We start from the raw sequence: 24591 nt of genomic DNA on the forward strand, positions 1-24591 counted from the left end.
TTAAGATTTTATTGATCTATTTGAGACAGAGAAAATGAGAGGGGGGAGGGGCAAAGGGAGAGGAGAAGTCGACTTTCCACTTAGTAGGGAGCTGACATGGGCCTCAATTCCAGGACCCTGGGATCATGACCTGGGCTGAAGGCAGATGCTTCTTTACTGACAGCAACACAGGTGCCCCAATTACAAGCTTTTTGATAACAATAATGTTCCTAGAAGGCCTTTTATCTAAGGAGTTTAGAACAACTCTACAACTAGGTAGTGTGCTTTACACAGTAAAAATGACACGTCTGAAATTATTTGCATGAAATCATCTCCAGGCAATGAATACTTTTAAAAGTACATACATCATAAAAGTTACTTTAAATTAGATATTTACCTTTTTTTTTTTGCAGATATTTATTTACTTTTAAAAAAGATTTTATTTATCTGAAAGACACAGAGCATAGCCAAGGGGAGGGGCAGAGGGAGAGGGAGAAGCAGGCACCCTGCTGAGGGAGAGGGGGGCTCAAACCCAGGACGCTAGTCTTGACTAGAGACAAAGGCAGCCTAGCCTCTCAACCAAATGAGCCACCCAGGCCCCCCAATAAGTTCCTTTTAAAGAATATTTTTTTCAGTAGTGCCTGCAAAAACTCAAGACTTACCCATTTCATAATTGGAGCCCAGAAAAAAACTGTTTTGGGACCTGAAGAAAAAAGGGAGAAAAATTTAGAAATAAACCAACTATTTTATATCTTTTTTTCCCTCAAATTTTTAATTTAAATTCTAGTTAACATACAGTGCAATACTGGTTTCATGAATAGAATTCAGTGATTCATCACTCACATACAATACCCAGTGCTCATCATAGCAAGTGCCCTCCTAATACTCATGACCCATCTAGCCCATCGCCCATCTACTGCCCTCCATAACCCTCAGTTTGTTCTCTATCTTTAAGGGTCTTCAATGGTTTTCTATGTCTTTTTTCAGCCATCATCACATTTCAAAATCCTCAAAATTTAGCAATCTATTCCTAGTCATTTGTACTATGCTTTCTGCATTCTATGTATTAACATTAGAAAGTCACCATAGTACCAACCTTACATACAAGTTGTTTTGATTTCCTTGTCAATTACTTGTGGTTTTGTGACTTGTTAAAAATGATCTAAAGCATAAGGGAGATAGTTTGGCAACCATTTTCCAAAGCTTTGCCTTGAACATGAAATCGAATGTTAGTTCACTCAAGGATAACCTCCAAGTTGGAGAAATTAGAAACTAGAGATTTGTGAGATGAGCCTCAGTAGCTATTATTCACTAATTCTATTAATATTTCTTATTATAAATGACCTGTTGCCATGTGTATGATAGTAAAAGCTCCTATAAAGAGTCTATACTTCTAGTAAAACAAAATTTTTAAAAAAGATTTTATTTATTATTTGAGAGGGGGAGAGAGAGTGCGCAGGGGGAGGGGCAGAGGGAGAAGCTGACTCCATGCTGAGCAGGGAGCCTGGCCTTCGGGGTCGACCTGGGCAGAAGGCAGGTGCTTAACTAACTGAGCCACCCAGGTGTGAGTAAAAAATGAGCCTAATTTTAAGGTTCACATGAGAAAGGGGAAAGACTAAGATCTATAAGCTCTGTAACAGCAGGGTTTTTACTTTAGATAGTCTGGTATCCATTGGCCTTTTGCAAAATGTTAAATAAATGTTGGTAGCATTGAAAACAATTCTGGGGTGGGGTGGGGATCCCTGGGTGGCTCACTGGTTTAGCGCCTGCCTTTGGCCCAGGCCCAGGGTGTGATACTGGAGTCCAGGGATCGAGTCCCACGTCAGGGTCCCTGCATGGAGCCTGCTTCTCCCTCTGCCTGTGTCTCTGCCTCTCTCTCTTTCTCTGTCTCATGAATAAATGTCATGTCTCATGACTCATGTCATGAATAAATAAATAAAATCTTAAAAAAAGAAAAGAAAAAAGTAAACAATTCTAGGTTCTTAGATAATGTAGAATTTGAGAAATAGGAAGTTTCAAAGCTAGAAGAAACCTCCGTTCACGTAACCTAAATCCTTCAGTTTACTAGTGAGGCTCAGAGCAGATCCATGACCTAGTACAGGTAGGCAGCCAGTAAGCAGCAGAACTGTGACTGGAACGAAGCCTTCTAGCTCTTTAACTACGTACCTGCCCACTTTTAACTCTTCCAAATCATATATCTCATTTAACTTTCAAGAAGCTACAGGGACAGGAAAGAAACAGATTTTGGTCCATGATAATTTAAAATATAACTAAGCATGCTAAATCCAACATATATCAGAGTACTTAACATGGTGAGTATTCTCTCACACACTGGGTCAACAAATCCATTTATTTCTTAACACACAAATTAAACAACTTTATATAAGAAAACTAATTTATTAGCAAATTCAAAAGTTTTAAAATATATTCATGACTATTATTGCTGCCTTAGTATTCTACTTTGCTTTGAAGGAATAAATCATTTGTTTTTATGGATCATCAAAATCATATCTAAAATGGCATCATTATCTAAGCATAATACATTTTACTTCTCTTCCTCTATCCCCAATTAATATTTCTCTTTTTTTCCCAATTAATATTTCTCAATACTACCAGCAGATAAAGATGCATTTATCCATTTTCCCCCTAGTAGGTGAGCAAGTGTTCACAGTCATTAATGAAAAGGAGTATTTTTGTTCAATATGTGTACATAATATTTAAAAGATAAAACTGACTTAAACCTATTATTTAGACACAAAACAAAATAAAGTGAAGTTGAAAAGGTAATGATTTAAATGAAGACCTAGTTGTAGTTCTGGGTTTAATTTATTGCAGATAAGACTATTCATTCACCCATAATAATTACTGCATGCTTTACAATGTACCTAGCCCTGGGGATATGCTGGTAAATGAATACAGGGCTGGCTTTTATTAACTAAGCACAAGAATACTGTTCAACTAAAGTCACAACTGAAGGCTAACATTTTAGGAAAACTTAGTTTTAACATGCTTATATCAATGCTGCACTAGTTTCACAGTAGGTAATATCATCATCTCAAAGTAAAAATGAACTCAATGATAACACTCTTTTAGGGGTTGCATTTTGGCTGAACTACTATCAAGGGGGTCGGTATGGGGCACCTGGCTGGCTTAGTCAGTAGAGCACGTGACTCTTGATATCAGGGTTTTAAGTTTGAGCCCCACATTGGGTGTAGAGATTACATGAAAAAAACAAAAACTGGAATGCCTGGGTGGCTTAGCGGTTAAGCGTCTGCCTTTGGCTCAGTTCGTGATCCTAGAGTCCCGGGATTGAGTCCCACATCAGACTCCCTGCATGGAGGCATGGAGCCTGCTTCTCCCTCTGCCTCTCTCTCTCTCTCTCTCTCTCTCTCTCTGTCTCTCATGAATAAACAAAATCTTTAAAAATAAAAAAATAAAAACTTAGGAAACTAATTGGTTAATCTTAACCCTAAGGAGAGAAATTTGAAAAATGTAAAAATGGCATCTGCTTTCTCTATAACTTTTGCTTATTAAGTAGTTCTACCAAAGTATCACACAAATTATTGCCTGCCTTTAGCATTAAGTGATGGCAATGTTACACATTTTGGACTATCTTCTACAACTCAACTTAGTCATTGATATTTTTTATCCCTCCAAACTAATTCACATTGTTCTTACAGCTACTAAATTCATTAATTAATCACATTAATCATAAATGTGATTTTTATACAGAGATCTAAAAATCTACTATAATGTAAATAATCGACTATAGTTAGTTGTATATCCATTTACCTATCAAAATTATTACCTCCTTGAAGCTAGTGGCTAAAAAGTATTCATACTTGCAGCCCTACCACTTAATGTTGAATAAAAATAAGAGTTAGCCAGCACAGTTGGAAGCAGTTTATATTAACTGGAGTTTTGACTTAAACTGTGATATATAAATATGTACACAAGTATATAAGTATGTGTGTGTATATACATAGGCAAACAATTGAAAAATCCTTTAAAATCAGAATTTTTATCAGTCTGACACTTAAATATTGAAAGTCTGGCTTATAGTCAAAAAAGAGTTTTTAAGTAAGTTTGCTGATTTTCTAGAATATTTAAACCTAACCCTAAAGTTATACTGCAATCTGTCATATTTTCTCAATCTTCAAACTCTAGAAGATCATGGCATAGACTCTCTTTCCTTGTGAGCCAAAACAATTATAATGCTAAACATTTTCTCACATAGATGGGACAGCTAGTCATCTTCCCATGTACTTTCAAGTTTTTCAATATTTTAAGTTGTAGTGCAAAAGTGGACACAGTGCTGAAACCGCTCCTGGGAGAATTAAAGCTATTTAGGAGTTCTAAATTTTGACATTCTTATAACTGAGTAAAAATCTCTATATACTCAGTTTCTGGGTTACTGAACTTATCTTTTATCCAGTTCTAAGCTTTGTACTGTACTGATCAGAGCAAACATTACACTCAGAACTCTAGCCATATAACAATCCCCTCTTCTATATCTTGAACAAGATACGGAAACAATGTTCTTTCTTTGGTTAAGACTAGGTTGGAATTTCAAAAGAAATTTTTAGTGGGCTAAAGAAATAGAAAAAGAAAACATGAATGCACTGAGTTCCAGAATATAAATTTCGAATCCTAATTTAATTAAATTTTAGACCAGGTCCACTGGTTCTCACCAGAGGTGATACTGCCTCCTAGGGCACATTTAGTAATGTCTGGAGACATCTGTAGTTGTCACAACTGCAGTGGTGCTGCTGCTGCTGTTACTGATGCCTGCTGGGTACAGGCCAGGCAGGCTGTTAAACATTCTACAATGCACAGGACAGCCTCCCACAACAAGTAATCACCTAGCCCCCAAAATGTCAACAGAGCAAGGGTAAGAAACCCTAGCCTAGATGGATTGACAAGCATGCAACTAAGTTTCCTGCCATTTAATGACTCTAAATCTTAGTTTTTACTTAGAATATCCCAATATTCTGACTTGCCTTCATCTGGCTAACTCCTAATATCCTTCAAAAACATATCTTAGATTTCATCTCCTCAAGGAAGCCTTCTTTAACATCTCCAGGTTACATTAGATGCACCTTCTCTAAACACCCAAAGCAGCCTGTATATTGTCTATTGTTTTCTGTGCTTAACAATTAAAATGATTTATTTATGCATCTGTCACGTGAACTAGACAAGATGAAGACAAGGCCTGTTTCTTAGTTTTCCTTAACAAATAATATTTGTGAACAGAACTGAATTGAATTAACTATGTCCAGGACAGGTGTTAAGCATAGATATGCAAATTTTTGGTTTGACCAGATATGTCTTGACACTGCTTCATCCTGAAGGGTAGAATCTGCTATTTACTCATCTCCATGGACATCAAGTTCCCTTTACATCAAGGCTGTACCAGATTTTCACTTATTAGTTACTTCACTCTTAGACCATGACACTTTCCTCTCAGGCTCCTGAAAATCCTTCCTCTAAGTCTGATGCCATAACGCACTCGATCTTATAGGTCAATCTTTTCAAACTGTCTATTTTATTTAGCTTGAGTTTCTGAGATTCCTATTACAGCACACCTGTCTTATTTTTCTTCGCCATATACAAAGTCTCTGGGTCATATGCAGTATCAATTACTAAGTTTACTTTTTAATCCCTACAGGAGGCGTGGCTTCATCACTCAAGGGTAAGTCAGCACATTGTTTTGGTCTCTGGCTTTGAACTTCTCAGCCAACTTCTCTCTTCCTATTTCAAAACTGATGCTTCCTCCTCTGCTATCCTCCAAATTGTTTCCTGAACAATGCCTCTAGGTTCTGGTTCCTTTATGAGCTTAAATATTTGATCCTTCAGAGTTTATGAACAGTAGAGCTTTTCAGTAAGTGTTTGCCTGGTAACTAATTTACTCAACTGCCTCAAGCCAAATGATAATTTAAAAATATTTCCTGTTCCTTTCCCTTACAACCAAACCAAACAGAAAAAAAAAAAACCCTACAAACATGTAATTATGGTTGCTAGAACCTGGACCAAGAGAGGTATAAATATTTTAGTTAGTGAGTAATTTTAAATTTTTTTTATTTTTTTTATTTTTATTTTTTTTATTCATAGAGACACAGAGAGAGAGGCAGAGACACAGGCATAGGGAGAAGCAGGCTCCACGCAGGAAGCCGGATGTGGGGCTCGATCCCGAGTTTCCAGGATCACACCCCAGGCTGCAGGCGGTGTTAAACCACCATGCCATCGGGGCTGCCCAATAATTTTAAATTATAAAACAAACCTTCAATTATTTTAATAACTGCTAAGCACTGAATTTAAAAATATCATTAGAAAATATGTATTATAAAACATTCTAAATTTGTTTTTGAAGATTTTATTTATTTATTCACGAGAGACACAGAGAGGCAGAGACACAGGTAGAGGGAGAAGCAGGCTCCCTGCAGGGAGTCTGATGCAGGACTCAATCCCAGGACCCCAGGATCACAACCTGAGCCAAGGCAGATGCTCAATCATTGAGCTACTCAGGCGTCCCAAGACATTCTAAATTTTTAATATTTCTGAGATATCTGAGGATGCATCAGAGTGACACAAATAATCTATAAATGCAAAGAAACAATTTTCTTCATTGTTAAGAAAAGGAACCCAGCAGCTTAGCAATACCTGTCATCATACAATGGACTAACAAAAAATTTTAAAGAAAACTTATTTTAGTTTGCTTTTCCATTCTATCTTACTAATCATTTTCTATCTTAAGAGTAAAAAAGTCAAGTATATTTCGACATGTATGAATTCAGGTACAGAGGTGGTTTTCCTGAAAACAGGAATCAATAGTGGAAATGGTAATGAGGAAACATTTCAACTTACTTTAACATTTCTAAAACATAAAATTTTGACAAAACAAAGTATTTGGAAATAAGTATCAAATAATGAGAAGACAACTGTCTTTCTAGACATGGTAAAAACAAGTTCTATACAATGACACAGCTATTCTTATAAAAGAGAGAAAAAATGAGATAACTAATTACGACACCTGAATGGATTAGAATACCTTAATATCAAGATAATCAGAAATATAAACAGAGTATCTAGCTAACATTTATTACAATGAGTAAAAAATTTCAATGGGTAGAAACTTTGAACGGCTAAAAATATACTGAATAAAAATCACCTCTTAAATTTAATTTAGAGTCCAAGATGAGGGAAATGTGTCCCCACCAAATATAAATGTGCATTCCTGGGATGCCTGGGTGGCTCAGTAGTTAAGTATCTGCCTTCAGCTTAGGGCATGATCCTGAAGTCTCGGGATCAAGTGCCACATCGGGCTCCCTGCATGGAGACTGCTTCTCCCTCTGCCTATGTCTCTGCCCCCCTCTCTCTGTGTCTCTCATGAATAAATAAATAAAATCTTAAAGAAATAAAAAGGGACACCTGGGTGGCTCAGTGGTTAGGCGTCTGCCTTCAACTCAGGGCGTGATCCTGGGATTTCAAATCGAGTCCTGCATCAGGTTCCTTGCAGGAAGCCTGCTTCTCCCTCTGCCAGTGACTCTGCCTCTCTCTCTGTGTCTTTCATAAATAAATAAATAAATAAATAAACAAACAAACAAACAAACTTAGTAGCTTAAAACAACAACCATTTAAAAAAATTAATAAATGTGCATTCTTTTAGAGAAACAATTAACAGTTAATTAACATATTTTAATCTTGTTTCTTAGAAGTCCACTCTTGGAAGTTAAAAAAGGCCTCAAATGCTGACAATTTGGAAATATCAAAGAAGAATTAAAAAATATATATATATATATATGCACAGCAGGGGGAACGGCAGGCAGAGGGAGAGGGAGAAGCAGGCTTCCCGCTGAGCAGGGAGCCCAGTTATGGGACTCGATCCAGGACGGACTCCAGGATTATGCCTTGGGCCGAAGGCAGGCGCTCAATCGCTGAGCCACTGAGGCTTCCCAGGTTTGTCTCATTTTAAACGTGAAGTTGATTCAAGGTTCAAACTTTCACAGCAGAATTTGAGAAATTCTGCAAGAGAATATCATAAACAAATATTTAAGAAACATACATTTTCAAACAAATTAACAAATCTAGTTGTCTTGAAAAATTCTGATGAACCTGTTGATAAAATAATGATATACATTTACTTCCTAATTTCCTTCTGAGAGGAATTACTGTTCATGAAATATCATATAAATTCTACCCAGGGGAAAAAAAAAATTCTACCCAGGAAGTATGTCATTTATTGCATGTATGATTCAGTGCTCGCTTCAGCAGCACATATATTGTATGTATGATTCTACCTAGGAAGGATTTCCTTCTTAGAATAAATAACTTTATACACATGCAAACAAGCACACACACAAGTATTGTGTTGAGATGCTTACTATGAGTCAATGTGAAAAATAATGTTTCTCATTGAATGCTTTTCACTTCCCCTTTCAGACTGTTTCTCTAGTGTGGAATTACCTGAATCAAATACATAGCACAGCAAGGATTAAAAACTAAGACACCTAAATCCTAACTTAACAATAATTACATAGTTTTCCCCAATGAAACCTGAGTTTCTTAAAAACTCTGAAAACTAAGAAAAGCTCTAGTAAAAATATCAAATTGAAGATTATTATAGCTGAAAAGGACCTTAAGGAAAATCCAAGCTTCCTTATTTTAACAGATGAAAAAGAAAGGCACTTAGATGTTAAGTAGTCTGTCTTATCCTCAGGTAGTTCCAGATAGAGCAAGGACAAGAACATAGATCTCTCTGATCTTCCTCTTCTTTCTACTATGTCATACCATACCTTAAACATTTTCATACTCTCTTAAAACCAAAATTAATATTCTTGAATGACTTTGAAATGTCAAATTATTTATAACTTCCTTAGGGCTTGCTTCTCCTTTGGTGTATCTGTTGAATTAAACTAGGTGAAGCATAAATAGTCTTAATTTCTTAAAATTAGTTTAAAATCAGGTTAATGGACAAAAGTTATATAAAGTATCAAACTAACAACTACAGCTGGATCATATTCCTTTTATGATCTCTTCTGAAAATACAAAATCTCTGAGTAGGGATTTTTATTTTATTCACTAACATTTCAAGTGCCAGAACAGTATCTAATACACAGTATGCCCTCAATAAATATTGAATAATTCAACATTCTTGGTAGCTACTGGTTTAAAGATATCTTACTTTTCATCAGTATCTCACAGTTGTACGTAAAATCCCAACTTTCCACTTTGGTTCTTATTCTTTAATTTTAAGGGTATGTATATATAAACACAATATATATTAGATATGATATGTAATATAATCTAGATATCTAAAATACCTATATATCTATCATAGACTGTCATTGAAATTCTTCAAATAATCTCTGAAGCAAGAAAATAAACTGTTCTAACAGAAATGCTAAAGAACTATGTTAATTCATAACTTTGTGGGCATCTACACTGTTTATTTACTTATCTACATTTGGCTTTATTTACATGTAATAAAATAATATGTACAGTGAACTAAGGTTTATTAGACTGTCTCATATAACACTATTTCCCTTAGTATTTAACTCTGAATTTTCCCTTAACGATATTCCCTTATGAACACTGCTAACATGGGTTCATTTAGTATGTTATATTTTAGAGAGAGAAAAAGAGAGAGAGAGAGAGTTATCAAGCTCCAGTGAGGGGAGGGGCAGAGGGAGAGAATCTTAGATAGACTCCAGGTGGAGCGATGGAAGCTGGATGCCGGGCTCGATCTCACCACCCTAAGATCATGACCTGAGCCAAAATCAAGAGTCACACACTTAACCAACTGGGCCATACAGGTGGCCCTGTTTATATTTTAAAACATATTCTTTAGGTGTTTAAGATAAAAAGGGAAAAAACAATTCTCTTACCTAGGAGAAATACAAGAGTTACTGCTATTAAGATCTTAAAGTAACTCCTGTGATCCTTCAGAGGGAGAATACCATGTAATGTAGAGAGAATGATAGTCTCAGCAACAGCACACTAAGCACTGCAACTGATTTCACAGAACTATTTTTTCAAAAGTTCTCACTTAAGCCAAAATGTAACTCAAGAAAAGCAAAGCAATGGTGAGGTACAAAGAATGATATGGCTCAGAAACCTCTTTTCTGGGCCGACTTAGTTGAAGGATAGTTTTTATTTATTTTTATTATCATTTTATTTCCCCCAGATTCACTAATTGACATATAACATTGTATTAGTTTAAGGTGTACAACATAATGATTTGATATATATTTAACTACAAAATTATTACTACAATAAATTCAGTTAACATCAGTTGCCTCACTTCATTTTTTTTTTCTGGTCATAAGAACTTTTAAGATGTACTCTCTTAGCAGCTTTCAAATACATAGTATGGTATTGTTAACTACAGTCATCATATTGTACATTATATCCCCCAAACTTATTTATTTTGTAACTGGAAGTTTATATCTTTAGACCACCTGTAGGATAGTTTTTGGATTCTTGGTCTCCTAACTACTTCTGAATATTGGACTCTATCATTAAAAAAAAGAAAAAAAAAGTTGTTTTTTTTTTAAGATTTTATTTATTTAGGGGCACCTGGAGGACTCAGTGGGTGAGCACCTGCCTTCAACTCAGGGCATGGTCCTGGAATGTCAGGATTGAGTCCCACATCGGGCTCTCATTGAGAAGCAGGTTCCTTGCAGGGAGCCCGATGTGGGACTCAATCTCCAGACCCAGGATCACAACCTGAGACAAAGGCAGATGCTCGACCTCTGAGCCACCCAGGTGTCCCTCCTCCTTTTTTTTTTGAGCATACATCCCCTACATATATATTGTATGTATTTATACACTATACATATAATTTATATACATATATACATATATATGTACATATGTTGACTCCACAAAACTCAACTGTGTTCTCCATATAACTATATATATATAACTAGACTAATTTATTTTTATATTATAAGATATATACAGAATAGAAAACTTAAAAGGATAAAATAATAGTACACATTAACAGAAGTTGTACTGTTTTCTTTCTACATTCCAATGTTTCATTTTGTGCATACTTCGGGACAATTCACCCTATTTTGGAATTCATAAATATACAAAGGAATGACATGCCTTCACTAACAATGTTTCTCTCCCTCAACTAAGCTTTTAAGTAAACACTGGGCAACATGACTTCAAGGTTATTTCTCTGACAAATACCTGGAATGGAGCTATACTGCTGGTTAGTGTAGAGTCATTTTTTTTTTACAGTCAGGAGGTGGTAGTGGAGAGTGACATACCTTATGAGAACTGAACTTGTTAGGACACATATTTGATTAGAACTCTATTCTTACTTTATAAAAAAAAAAAAAAAAAGAACTCTATTCTTACTTTATAGAGGTAGATCATAGTGTGCCAGGAACAACATACATGAATGATGATGGCTGCAAGTTAACTATAATATATACCATTATGATATAATAATATATGATACATATAGCAGTACTATAACCCTAGTATATATCTATATAAAGACATATTTTTGCCGCCTTACCAGACATTCTGCCAGTGATAAAATTATATCTCAGATATTTAGAATTCAGTGTATGATTATCTGTTAATATCCTAGTCTTGCATATCATTGTATATTGTGAACTTATGTGAATTCCAGTATGTGAATTTAAACTAATGTTTAAATGAGGATTCAATAACATACTATTATGCAAAATAGTACACAAAAACCTTGAATAGTCACTCTGATGACTCTTGGAGCAATGATTAGCATCTCCTCAGATTTTATTCAATACTAATGAATTAACAGTAATATTTTTCATGCTTCTCCATTTCTACATTGATGTGGCTACAACTTTTTAATCATAAATAATTTTGCAGGGATAGATATTCTTACTGTGTATGTTGGTTAAAAGCTTAGATGAGAGGGCACTAACATTTTTTGAGAGTCTAAGTGCAATCACTTTGCTAAATGTTTTATAGCCATTATATCACTTAATTTTCACAACAATCCTTAAATAATAATAATTACTATCCCCATTTTATAAATCAGAAAAATAAGGCTTGGGGGCTTTAAGATCAAGGTCACATAGCCAAGATTTAAACCTTAAAAGCAGAATAGGCTCTGAAGCCATACAGAGAGAGCCTATTCTCCTTCCCCTACTCTGAAAATGGGGTTACAATAACTGAACTAATCCAAGAATACCCAGATGAAGTGCACAGTCTACAAATGAAAGGTAAATCCTCTTGATTCTCAAAGATGACTAAAGCAATAATTATAAGTGGTTAAAGCCAAGACCCCAGAAAAGATCACTATAAAACTAACCTCTACTTCTGTATTAAAGTAGTTTAAAATGATCCTCCTCTGCCCTGTCCTTATCCTACAGCCCAAATACAAAGCTGAAGAGGGTCAAAGTTGACTCTATAGAATTCAGTTGACTCTAAAACCCAGATTACTACAGAAGCATTGCTCAACTCTCCCTCCTGAAAATCTTTGTCACCAAACACAGCACAATTCCAAAAAACTGAGGGTTAAAAAAACCTAAAAGGCAAATAAACTAAATAAATTTCCTAAAGACTAATTTAATAATGGGTATGATACTGCAGTAAACAACATAATACTGAAGTATAATATTTATTTTGTATTTTAGTAAAGTATTATACTATCCATCATTTCATTATCAAACTGGAAATCAGAGTCAGGAACCATCTCAGACTCCAGAGAGCTCCTTCCTAGTCAAACGTGTGGAGAAAAGACAACTTTCCTAACGATGCCAACTGCGGAGGAAGGAAAAAAGGGTCACTTCTGGGGTGCACCTCAATCTTTCAGTTTGTAACATATTTTCTCATTCACTAAATTTTAAGCTTGAAATAGACCTCAGTACCTGGGGTTTTAGTTACCAGCCAAGTAATATTACCCCCCGTTTTATAGAAGAGGTAACAAAACTCTAGGTCTTGAAGAGTTGGAAGGATTGGGATCTTCCAGTCTCTTATACAACTATTTTTTTTTCAGCCACAAGAACAGTGTTTTCCAGCAGGACAAGTGACAGCTAACACTTGTTAGGCATTTATGAAGACTCAAACGCATGTTATCTTTAATTCTCACACTGAGCAGATTTTACAGGGACTAAACTATCTAGGATTTCGCCCAAGGTCACAGCTACATAGTAAGAGGCACAACAGAATTAAATCCGGGTCTGCCCACATGAAAAAGTCTAGGGAGAATCAGTCAGAAAGGACAGCCTTCAACAAACTGGATCTATGGGACTAGTATGACACTAACTCGGAAACCCGGGTAACGCTTCTGCAGGCCTCGGCCAGCTGGAGCTGAGGGAAGTGTGACCTTTACTCCAAACCGGTGCGACAAGATCCGCGTGGATCAATATACACCAGTACTCGTGGAGGATAAGGGGAGAGAATGAGAATCTCGTGGGGGCCCAGGCCGATCTGTGGCCACGGGAAGCGAGAAGGCTCAAACCCAGAGGCCCGGGCCGGGGTGTGGGTCGTGCCTAAGGGATGGGGTGCAGCAAAGGTCGCGAAGGGCACAGAATCGATAATCTCAGGTTTAACGAGAGATGTTGGGGGAGATAAAGTGAAAAGCAGGGAGGACGGGAAAGTGAGACCGGGCTCGCTTGAAGGGAAGTAGTTGGGGCTGCGGGCGATGCCTCCAGCGGCGGAGTTGCCCGTGGCCGCTAAAGGTCTATTTCCGACGGGGAGGGAGTGAAGGTCTCGCTGAGAGCTATTCCGGGGCTGTTACCTGCCGGGTGGTTGTACAGCGGCCTCAATTTCTCCGGCAGCAGGAGCTCCACTTTATCCAGGACCCGATGGTAGGTGGCCCGAAGGCCCCGGACGCCAGCGGCTGACATCTCTGCGGACGAGTGGTCGTGGGCGGTCGAGAGGGAGAGCGGCCGCGTGCTGCTCCCTGGATGACAACGAAGGGCACTCGTCACTTTCTCCTGCCACAGCGCCTAGCGTCCTCCTCTCTCCGAGGTTGCCCTTCCCGCGGCTCAGGCTGCCCCCTGCGAACCACAGGGGTGGCGAGAACCCAGGAAAGCACTGAGGGGGCGGAGATACAGCGACGGCCCGCCCCGGGCCCGCCTCCTTCACTCCCGCAGCCCAGGAGGAGGAGGAGTCATGGCAACAGGTGCCTGGAGGACTGCCTCTCCACGCCAACCCGGCGCCCCGGCGGCAGCGCGCCTGCGCAAGCACGGCCGCCCCACGGTGATTGGCCCGCCTCGTGGTGCGGGCGGGGTCCAGCGCGAACCTCCAATTTCTCCTTCCTGCCCTCGAGGCCATGTTGGAGAAGGGAAAGTGAAGCTGCACGGGCTCTATCCCCCTCCGCTTTAAGAGAGCCCGTAGTTAAAATGGGCTTTCCGGGCCTTCAGTGCCCCAACTAAAGATGACGCCGCACAACGCTCTTGCTTCCTTTAGAATGAGCCTTGTGACTGAGAGACTTCACATCTCAGCTCCTTCTCTCTCTAGTCCTCACTTATCGGTAGAGAATCAAGGAGTTAGCTACAGAATCCACTTTCCTAGGGTGAGGGCAGCCGTGGCGCAGACGGGCGTCAGTCCCGGGGGTGGTCGTCATCTCGCGAGAAGCGCTTGGAAGGGAGGGTGTCGAGAACGAGGGGAGGGAGGAGTCGCGGCCGCCTCCGCCTCCTCCTCCTGTAGGAGGGGGGCCGAGGGAGGGGACTGTTGCTGATCTCTGGATGTTCTGGGTAGTCTGAGAAGGAGAGTATGAGGCGAGCTCCGGCCGGGGCGCGGCCGGGCTTCGGGGGCGAGGGCGCCGCCGCCATCTAACTCGCAGCGCCCGCGAGGCCCGGCGCGCGGATGGTGCCGGTGCGGCTCGGGTGTTGATCCGCGGTGTCCCCTCCCCCTCCTCCCCTCCCCCACGCGGTGGTCTCCCCTTCTACCCCGGCCCGGCAGAGCCATGTCTCGGGGTGGCTCCTGCCCACACCTGTTGTGGGACGTGAGGAAAAGGTCCCTCGGGCTGGAGGACCCGTCCCGGCTGCGGAGCCGCTACCTGGGTGAGCGGGGGCCCGGGGGCGGAGGCGCTGAGGTCGCCGCCCAGAGGTGGGGGAGGGGGCCGCGCCGCGGGGGCTGTTGGTGGGGAAGCGCCTCGGCGGGGGCGCCCGGGAGACCCCGGGGTGCTGGGTGGACGTTGGCTGGCGCCCGCGGTGCGGGTGTCCTCCCACGGCCAAGCCCCCCGTGCGTGCTGCCGGCCGCCGCCCTTGCTGGGCTTCCCGCAGGGGGCCGGGTGGGCGGCAGACGCTACTGGCCGGGAAAGGTGTTGGGGCGCGTGTGGAGTGGGGTTCGGGAGAAGACTTGCCGAACCTCCCGGAGCTGCTTCGTTTGGAGCCAAAGTTGGCGCTTGTGCTCCCCTCCAGCGCTCTCCCCGCTCCGCCGAAGGACTAAGTTTTTGTCGACAGCACTCCCCTCCCCTCAGTCTTCGGAGGGCTGGGGTGGCGGCCGCGGCGCGGTGACCACCTCGAGGGACTTGGTGCACCACGGGCTCGGCGTAAACTGTGGTGCGGCGCCCAGCCAAAGCCTAAAAGTGATAGCCGAGCTCTCCCCACCCCCGCGCGCTTCCCGGGTTCCCCTGTGCTCTTCGGTTCGTTTTGACCGCTTTCAGGAGGTGTAGGGTTTCATGTTCCTCTTCCCACCCCTGTAAAACACACTTGGCATTTACGGTTTCTTAGTTAAGCTTTCTAAAAACAACCTTCAATACTTGAGGGAACAGTATTCCACTTTTTTTTTTTTTTTTTCCCCCGTTTTGGGTAAATTGGTTATATGAGGATTCTGGGTCAAGCTGAGCTAGCTCAAACAGTCCAGGATCTTGAAAGTGGACGTTTTGAGTTAAGGTTTCTTCCTCTGCCGTCTCTTCAGCGCCACTTTGTTCTTTTTTATTTGTAGGTAAGACATTTAAAACGTTTTTCTTTCCAGTTTTGTCACTTTTTGCTAGGGAAGTACTGTTGATGACACTTGGTTTTTGCCTTCAAGTCGGTAGAAGAAAATGAAATCTCCTTACACCTAACGGTTCTGGTTTGTAAATGATTTGAGAGAACTGAGCAAGCATTTTTTTTTCTTATTCTTGTTTTTTAGTGTCTCAAGTGACATATGAATACATTCTCGTTGTACAGACATAATAAAAATGAAGCAGAAATCCCTGTGATTCCCTCCCATTCCAGTTTTACTCACACACTTTTAGAGGTAACTGTTCTCTGTTTCCTGAATATTTTTCCAGACCTTTATCTTTCCATTTTTACAAGCACATATGTACATACAGAAATGCCAAAGTTCTGTGTGCATTTGTGTGTCTGTGAAACTTGTAGATATGGTGTCCTTTTGTAAACTTTGTTTTACAACTTACTTCTACATTAGGTCTTAGAGATCTGAGATCTTTCCAGGCAGTAAAAATAGACCTATTCAGTCTTTTAAACTACCACATAATGTTTAACTGTATGACGGTACAGTAGTAGACTCAAAAATTTCCTCTGGAAATAGATCTTCGTTGTTACTGAGGCATTGCACTGAACATCCTTATACATGCTTGTGCATTTGTTCTAGGATAAGTAACCTAGAGTGGTGATTAGTTGTCTTAAAATTAAACTTTAGGGGATCCCTGGGTGGCGCCGCGGTTTGGCGCCTGCCTTTGGCCTGGGGTGCGGTCCTGGAGACTCGGGATCGAGTCCCACGTCGGGTTCCGGTGCATGGGGCCTGCTTCTCCCTCTGCCTGTGTCTCTGCCCCCCCCCCCCCCCCCCTCTGTGCGACTATCATAAAAAAAAAAAACATTAGTAGAGAGCGATTTTTTAAATCATTAACCTAAAAACGATGTGCAGTATTTCTCTTAATTTTTTTTTTTAATTTTTATTTATTTATGATAGTCGCACAGAGAGAGAGAGAGAGGCAGAGACATAGGCAGAGGGAGAAGCAGGCTCCACGCATCGGGAGCCCGACGTGGGATTCGATCCCAGGTCTCCAGGATCGCGCCCTGGGCCAAAGGCAGGCGCCGAACCGCTGCGCCACCCAGGGATCCCTCTTAATTTTTTTTTTAAGTTTATTTATTTATTCACGATAGAGAGAGAGAGGCAGACACACAGGCAGAGGGAGAAGCAGGCTCCATACAGGGAGCCTGACATGGGACTCCATCCCTGGTCTCCAGGATCACGCCTTGGGCGGAAGGCAGGTGCTCAAACCACTGAGCCACCCAGGCTGCCCCTCTCTTAATTTTTTTTGAAAAAGAACTTAATTTTAGTTTAATAAGATGAACCTTTTTTTTTTTAAGGTTTTATTTATTCATGAGAGACGGAGAGAGAGGTAGAGACACAGGCAGAGGGTGAAGGAGGCTCTATGCAGGGAGCCAGATACGGGACTCATCCTGGGACTTGATCCTGGGACTCTGGGATCATACCCAGAGCCAAAGGCAGACACCCAAACGCTGAGCCACCCTCAGCTCACGCCTGAGCAGGCGTCCCAAACGAATTTTAATACTGTGTGTTCTGCATGAGTAAATTTGTTTGGTCATGTATTAGTTGGACTGTTTAAGTACTGATTTAGATAAGTTTATATATTAATGTTTTTTTCTTGTTCATTTAGTTCAGCTGTATCTATGACAGTTAAAATATGAAACTCTACATTTCCTTTTTTTCCCTTCCTCCTTTAAGTGTGACGTTTGCATTGGGTAGAGGGAAATTGAAGAGCAAGAGTTCCCTGACATCAGTAGAAAGTCTGAATTACAGATTTTCAGATATCAGCGTGCATGTGTGTGTGTGTATGAGGTTTCTTAATGTTTTAAGTCTGTGTTAATAATATATTCTTTATAGTGTATTCTCAAAACAGCATCCTTTAAAAGTGGTTTTCTAAGTACTTGAAAATAGCTTGTGAAGTAATTTCCTGACCTTAGTAGACCTTCTTTACACCGTTATTTTATCTAACTCTCCCACACCCCTGTGCTAATCTTGGTTTAGCATTCAGAAAATAGTAAAATCCGCATTAGTAGTACCTGAATCAATGAGTTTTTAAAAAATAGTGTTTTAGAAAGTAGATTCCTTTTTTATTTTGAGACTTCAAACATTTTGGTTGTTTACAGTATTGTAGGTTATTTTTTCAATTTATTCCCATTATTTGCATTTTTAATAATGAATTACTGCTAAATAATTCACAGATAAAATTGACAGATTTTTCTTGTAACGTTTACATTTCAAATTATTTCATTATAGCATGTGTCTTTCTAATAGTGGTATTCAAGCTTTGCAGGTGATTTCAAATTTGATTAATTACTACTTTTCCTCCTATCAAAGAAAACTAGAGTTCATAAAACATCTTGTTATGTTGTGGGAATGAAGATAAATATTTTTTCATAAGTTATTTAGAAGAAAACGATATATATGTTCACTTACAACTGCCAAATTCACAAGAGTCACCTGAACTAACAGATTATTGTTTGGTTTACCATGGATTCAGAAGCTAGGCCAGCTATTGTAATCTTTATGAGCTTGATCTAAATTTCAATGTAGGATTTATCTTTTTATTTTTTTAAGATTTTATTTATTTATGAGAGACATTGAGAGAGAGAGAGAGAGAGAGAGGCAGAGAAACAGGCAGAGAGAAAAGCAGGCTCCATGCAGGGATCCCAATGCGGGACTCAGTCCTGGGACTCCAGGATCACGCCCTGAGCCAAAGGCAGTCGCTCAACCCTTGAGCCACTCAGGCTTCCTGGATTTGTCTTTTTATTATCTATCTGTCTATCATCTATCTATCTATCTATCTATCTATCTATCTATCTATCATCTATCTATTAAAGATTTTATTTATTTATTCATGAGAGACACAGAGAGAGAGAGAGAGGCAGACACACAGGCAGAGGGAGAAGCAGGCTCCTTGCAGGGAGCCTGATGTGGGACTCATCCTGGGTCTCCAGACCACGCCCTGGCCGAACGTGGTGCTAAACCACTGAGCCACCCAGGCTGCCCACACACACAGCTTTATAAAGATAAACATTGCTTATAAAATACACTGGTTTCTGTACGTTTCCTCTTTCTATTCATATTCCTCTCATTTTAAAGACTTGCCCACAACTTGAATTTATACTTTCTAACCCTTCTATATGTAAGGACACTAACTGACAAAAGAGTAAAGGAACTTTTCTAGGGAGTTGCCATGATATATAGTATGTTTAATATAAAATGCTTAAACTATGATTAGGGAGTGTCCTGGTCAGCTTGGGCTGCTGTAACAAAATAACATAAAATGGGTAGCTTATAAACAAACAAAATTTATTCTCTCAGTTTTGGAGGCTGGAAGACTGGGAGTAGGGTGCTCACATCAGGATCTTGGTCTTGTGAGGAGGGCCAGCTTCCTGGTTCATAGCCTTTTCACTGTAACCACACAGGGCAGAAAGAGGGTGATAACTCTCTGTGGTCTCTTTTATAAGGGCACTAATCCTAACCTAATCACATCTCTAAGATCCCACCTTCTTGAAGGTTAGGATTTCAACATAGGGATTTTTGAAGGGACACAACCATTCAGACTATAGCAGGTAGCCAATGATAGCTTTATATTGGGATTAGGAAGTCTTTGTCGTTTGAATGTCATTGGAGCCAATATGTATTGAAATGGATAATTTTGCATTTGGATTATTCTTTTTAAATATTTATTTATTTTAGAGAATGTGCACAGGGGAGGGGAAGAGAGAGAGAATCTCAGACTCTGTGCTGATCATGGAGTCCAACACAGGGCTTGATCCCATGACCTTGAGCCGAAATCAAGAGTTGGATGCCTAAGTGGCTTAGCTACCCAGGCGCCCCTACTTTTAGATTATTCTTTAACATATCCTGACTACATCTACATTATGTAGTTCTTCATGTGTTGCTAAGTTACAATATATTATATGAGAGTCTGTAAATTCTGATTTATGCTTCCTTGTTAGCTACTGGGGAAAAGTTGGTGGAATATTTGTATTTTGTTTCTTTAGTCTTGAAATCTCAAAGTTGAAAGATGTCTGATTTTAGTAGTGAGCAATGACTGTCAAATATGAAAAATACATGTAATAGAATAAGCTGAATAATTCCTGAAGATAAGACCACCAAAGACATCAATCATAGCAACTGCAGGAGGAAAATAGCTCTATGGTGGATTTCATTTCTTCCTGTATAGGATGAAAGTGCTTAGAAGGGATAGGAGCTACTGGTAACATAGAATTTATATTACAGGGGTGTTTTAGGTCAGTATTTCTAGAATGTTTGACCATGATCCATACATTTATATGGCAACTTGTGATACACACCTACAACTAAAATAAAAGATTTTTCGAGGTGATGGTGTTACTACTTTCTGTTATGTATCATGTTAAAAATGGGGGTGTTGACCCAGTAGATTATTTAATGCATCTTGGCTTGAGGTTTGCAAAACTATACTAATGGTTTGTATTTTTAATAATTATAATAGAATGTTATTAACTTCAACAGTTAATAGGTTGGGTAGGTTTACCAAGTACTTGCAGCAGATTAAAAAAAATTTAAAACACTACTGGTGGAATGTCTGCATGGTTCAGTGGTTAAGCGTCTGCCTTTGGCTCAGGGTGTGATCCCAAGGTCCTGGGACCAAGTGCCGAATGGGGCTCCCTAAGAGGAGCCTGCTTTTCCCTCTGCCTATGTCTCTGCCTCTCTGTGTCTTTCATGAATAGAAAAAATCTTAAAAAACAAAAACCAAAAAACAACAAACAACATTGTAGGCTAATAAAGAAAATATAAATAATGAAATCTTATTTACCCTCGGGAAAAGTAACTAGAATAGGACCCTTTTCAATTCTTATTTCTTCGTAATACCTGCAATGGGATTGCTATGTTGTATAAGTGTATTTAACTTTATAAGAAATTGCTAGACTGTTTTTCAAAATAGTTTTACCATACTGTGTTCCCACAGCACTTGGCATTGAGTCTTCCTAATTTTAGCATTTCTAGGTATGTGGGTATAATAATATTATTATTATTATTTACATTTGATTTATTCCTAATGATTAGTGATGTTGAATATCTTTTCATGGCTTATTTGCCATCCGTATATTTGGTTAAGTGTTCAGATGTACCTTCTTAATATTGTAAGAATTCTTTATATATTCTTGATACAAGCTCTTAATCGAATACACATTTTGCAAATATTTTTCTCCCAGTTTTTTTTCTTTTTTAAAAAAAAATTTATTTATTCATGAGAGACACAGAGGCAGAGACCTAGGCAGAGGGAGAAACAGGCTTCCTGCAGGGAGCCTGATGCAGGACTCAATCCTGATCCCAGGACCCTGAGATCATGACCTGAGCCAAAGGCAGATGCGCAATCACTGAGCCACCCAGGTGCCCCGTCTTGTCTTTTCTTAACAGCTTCTTAACAGCGTCTTTTAGTTTATGCTTTTTCTGTCTATTTAGGAATCTTTACCTAATCCAAAGTCACAAAGATTTATACTGTTTTTTTTTTTTTTCCCTAGAAGTTTTCTATTTTCAATTCTTACATTTAGGTCTATGAACAATTTTGAGTTAATTTTCATATGTGCTGTGAGGTAAGGGTCTTTTAATTTCTTTGCATATGAATGTGCAGTTGTTCCAGCATCATCTGTGAAAAAAACGATCTTGTCCCCTTTGTTGAAAATTAATTTGCCATATATGTAAATTTATATCTCTACCATGTTCCATTGAGGTAGGCGTCTGTCTTTATGCTAGTTTTTCATGTCTTTATGGTGAATATTGAAATCAGCTAGTGCAATATTTTGAACATAGTTCTATTTGTTCAAAATTATTTTGGCTATTCTGGGTTCTTTTCATTTCCATGTAAATTTTTTTTGTTTTGTTTTAAATAAACTCCACCTCCATTGTGAGGCTTGAACTCTTGACCCAAAGATCAAGAGTTACATGTTCTATTGACTAAGCCAGCTAGGCATCTCTCATTCCCATATAAATTTTAGAATCAGTTTGTCAATTTCTGCAAAAAATACTATTGGGGTTTTGATTGATACTGTGTTGAATCTATATGTTATTTCAGAGAATTACAGTCTTTACAATATTGAACATTCAACACATGGTCATTTTTGTCTTCAATTATTTATGTATTCTTTCATTTCTCTCATGTTTTCTGTTTCTCAGTGTACAGTCTTACTCATATTTTGTTATATTTATCCTTGTACCATAATATTTTAAATACTATTTTAGATAGTATTGTTTTTTAATTTCAGTATCCAGTTCATTTTGGGTGTATTGAAATATAGTTGATTTTTTTTATTAGCCTTATATCCTGCAACTTTACTAAACCTACTCATTTCTTCTTTCTCTTCCTCTTCTTCTTGTAATGTCTACCCCTAACGTGAAGCTTGAACTCATGACCCAGAGATCAGGAGTTGCATGCTCTACCAACTGAGCCAGCCACACACCCCAGTTACTTCTTACAATTTTTTTTTTTTTTTTGCAGATTTAGGGGATTTTTATGTAGATGATACCACTGCATTTTAAAATAGTTTTGCTTCTTCCTTTTTTACCTGTATTTTATTTTTCTTCTTTTTCCCTTTTTCATGCTTAATTGCACTGTCCAGTATTGCCCCAGAATCTTGAGTGGAAGTACTGAGAGTGGGCATCCTTACCTCATTCCTCATCTTCGAAAACATTTGTTTTCACTCTTAAATATCTTGTTAATGATGTGTTTTTTGTAGACACCCTTTGAAGAAATCTCCTTTCTTAGATTGCCGAGAATGGTTGTCATGACTAGCTGCTGAATTTTGTCAGAGTTTTTTTCCTGCATCTATTAAGTTGATTATATGATTTCTCTTTCATCAATTCTGTTAATTTGGCATATTAGTGTATTGAATTTTTTTTAAGATTTTATTTATTTATTCATGAGAGACACAGAGAGAGGCAGAGACACAGGCAGAGGGAGAAGCAGGCTCCATGCAGGGAACCTGATGTGGGACTCCATCCTGGGTCTCCAGGATCACACTCTGGGCTGAAGGCGGTGCTAAACCTCTGAGCCACCGGGGCTGTGGAGCTCCAACCTTCTGATGTGAAAGTCAATATGGCTGTTACTTTACTTCCAACCACCAGTCTTGTGTAAAGACTTCTTTCTAAGAAGTATACAGGAAAGGAATTCTGGGAATATGGTTCAGTGTGAGTTGACACATTTCAATGCCAACACACAATGTTAATTATTTTTCAGATGGGAGGAGTTTCCTGCCTTTCTCTCAAGGATAGGCAATGTGGGCAATATATGCTTTTATCTCTTTCTTGGGGTAGTTGCCGTTGCCTGAAATGAGAGTGAAAGTTTCCTGCCTCAGAGATAGGAGGCATTTGCTGAGGCCATTTCTGTCTGGAGTTTCCCCAGTGACTTTAGCTTCCCCTGAGAGAAGGGCCTGAAAAGTGAGTGGAGTTTCATTCCTGTGTCCTACCAAACTGGGACTCTTTCTTGTCTTCTGCCCTATTTTCCATGTTTCTTGTGAGCTCTTGATAGAAGCTAATGGAAAAGAGCTGGTGGCTGAATGAAGGACTCTGCCTGTCTATAATCTCAGAGATTCTCAACTGTCTCGCTAGCCCATAATTGGCCTTCAAGCATTCGGTTTGAATTTCACTGTTTTCTTCTTACACACTTTAATGGTAGCCCCCTTGTCTTGTGCTTTGTCAAAGATGAAACAGTTCTGTGTTCTGTCTCATCTCAAAGGTAGTTTTGTCACCCTTTGATTTTCAGTATTCCTGGTTAGCTGTTACGGTGCAGTAGTAGCCAAAGAGGAAGATTATTTTAAGGAGATAGCAGTTAGCTGTGACAAATTAAGACTGAGGTCATGAAAAATGTGTCTTGAAAGGGCCCACTGATTTATCAATAACCTATGATTTCTAAGAATAAAGCCTGTGGAGAGGAGGGAGCCACAGGGACAATGCAGGGCAGGGGAAAGACCTGACAGTGAGCTCAGGAAGGCAGTATGTGGAGATGACTGGGAAGGTTGGCATAAAGACAAAGAGCTCAAAGGACAATAGAGTAAAGTAAAAAATTTTGTGTAAGTGCTTTTCTATCTCTTTCTCTCACTATCACCAGCCTTACTCTTTTTCCTTAACAGAACTTACCTCAACTCCTAAATGAGGTCGTTTACGAAAAAAAAAAAAAACATTCCTCTCTTTTCAGGCAGTATTAACTTAGAACAATACCACCTGTACATAGGGAGAAAACTTAAGTTTAGAGCTTATCAGGCACATCTATAAGTTTTGAGTATGGTGATTAATTTACTCCTGACAATCTGTTCCTATCAAATGTAAAACTTACAGAAATGTAAACAAAGGCTCTGAGAGGTTATATTTTGCCCAGCTTATGCATAGTATGTTCTAAGTTGGGCATTTGAACCTGGTTTAACACTTCTTAGCTCAGATATCTCAGAGTGTAATAAGGGAGGTAGGTGTGTGAATAAATAAGTTACAAAGCTGTTTAATAAGTTATACAGCCATTAAAAATGAGCAGTAGCTCTATACTGTCATTGAAAGATGTTCACTCTGTATTATTGAGGGAAAGCATTATAGAACAGAATGAATGTTATGATCCCATTTACTTATTCACTGATTCAGCAAATGTATATCGAATGCCTATTTTGTCCGAGGTACTGTTTT

General features: G+C 39.2%; 2 protein-coding genes across 20 annotated transcripts in view; one reads left to right on the forward strand and one right to left on the reverse strand.

Moving 5' to 3' along the window:
- MPC2 (mitochondrial pyruvate carrier 2) overlaps positions 1 to 14274 on the reverse strand; it is a 28951-nt gene extending 14677 nt beyond the window's left edge. Inside the window, exons 1-2 of the mRNA XM_026003362.2 lie at positions 13724 to 14274; positions 642 to 682 (exon numbers count right to left, since the gene is read on the reverse strand). Of these exons, the coding sequence (XP_025859147.1) occupies positions 642 to 682; positions 13724 to 13832 (150 nt within the window). The 5' untranslated portion in view covers positions 13833 to 14274. The remainder of the gene's footprint in view (positions 1 to 641; positions 683 to 13723) is intronic.
- Positions 14266 to 24591, forward strand: part of DCAF6 (DDB1 and CUL4 associated factor 6) — a 133356-nt gene continuing 123030 nt past the window's right edge. For 4 of the 19 annotated variants that reach the window (XM_072732925.1, XM_072732929.1, XM_026003350.2 and 1 more), the window contains exon 1: positions 14664 to 14993. In XM_072732925.1, coding sequence (XP_072589026.1) covers positions 14897 to 14993 — 97 coding nt within the window. In that variant the 5' untranslated portion in view covers positions 14664 to 14896. Of the gene's footprint in view, positions 14994 to 16068; positions 16177 to 24591 lie in introns of all 19 variants that reach the window. The other 15 variants (XM_072732937.1, XM_072732938.1, XM_072732924.1 and 12 more) reach the window with 12 other exon arrangements.

Source organism: Vulpes vulpes, chromosome 13, assembly GCF_048418805.1.
Source record: "Vulpes vulpes isolate BD-2025 chromosome 13, VulVul3, whole genome shotgun sequence".
NCBI classification, from domain to species: domain Eukaryota; kingdom Metazoa; phylum Chordata; class Mammalia; order Carnivora; family Canidae; genus Vulpes; species Vulpes vulpes.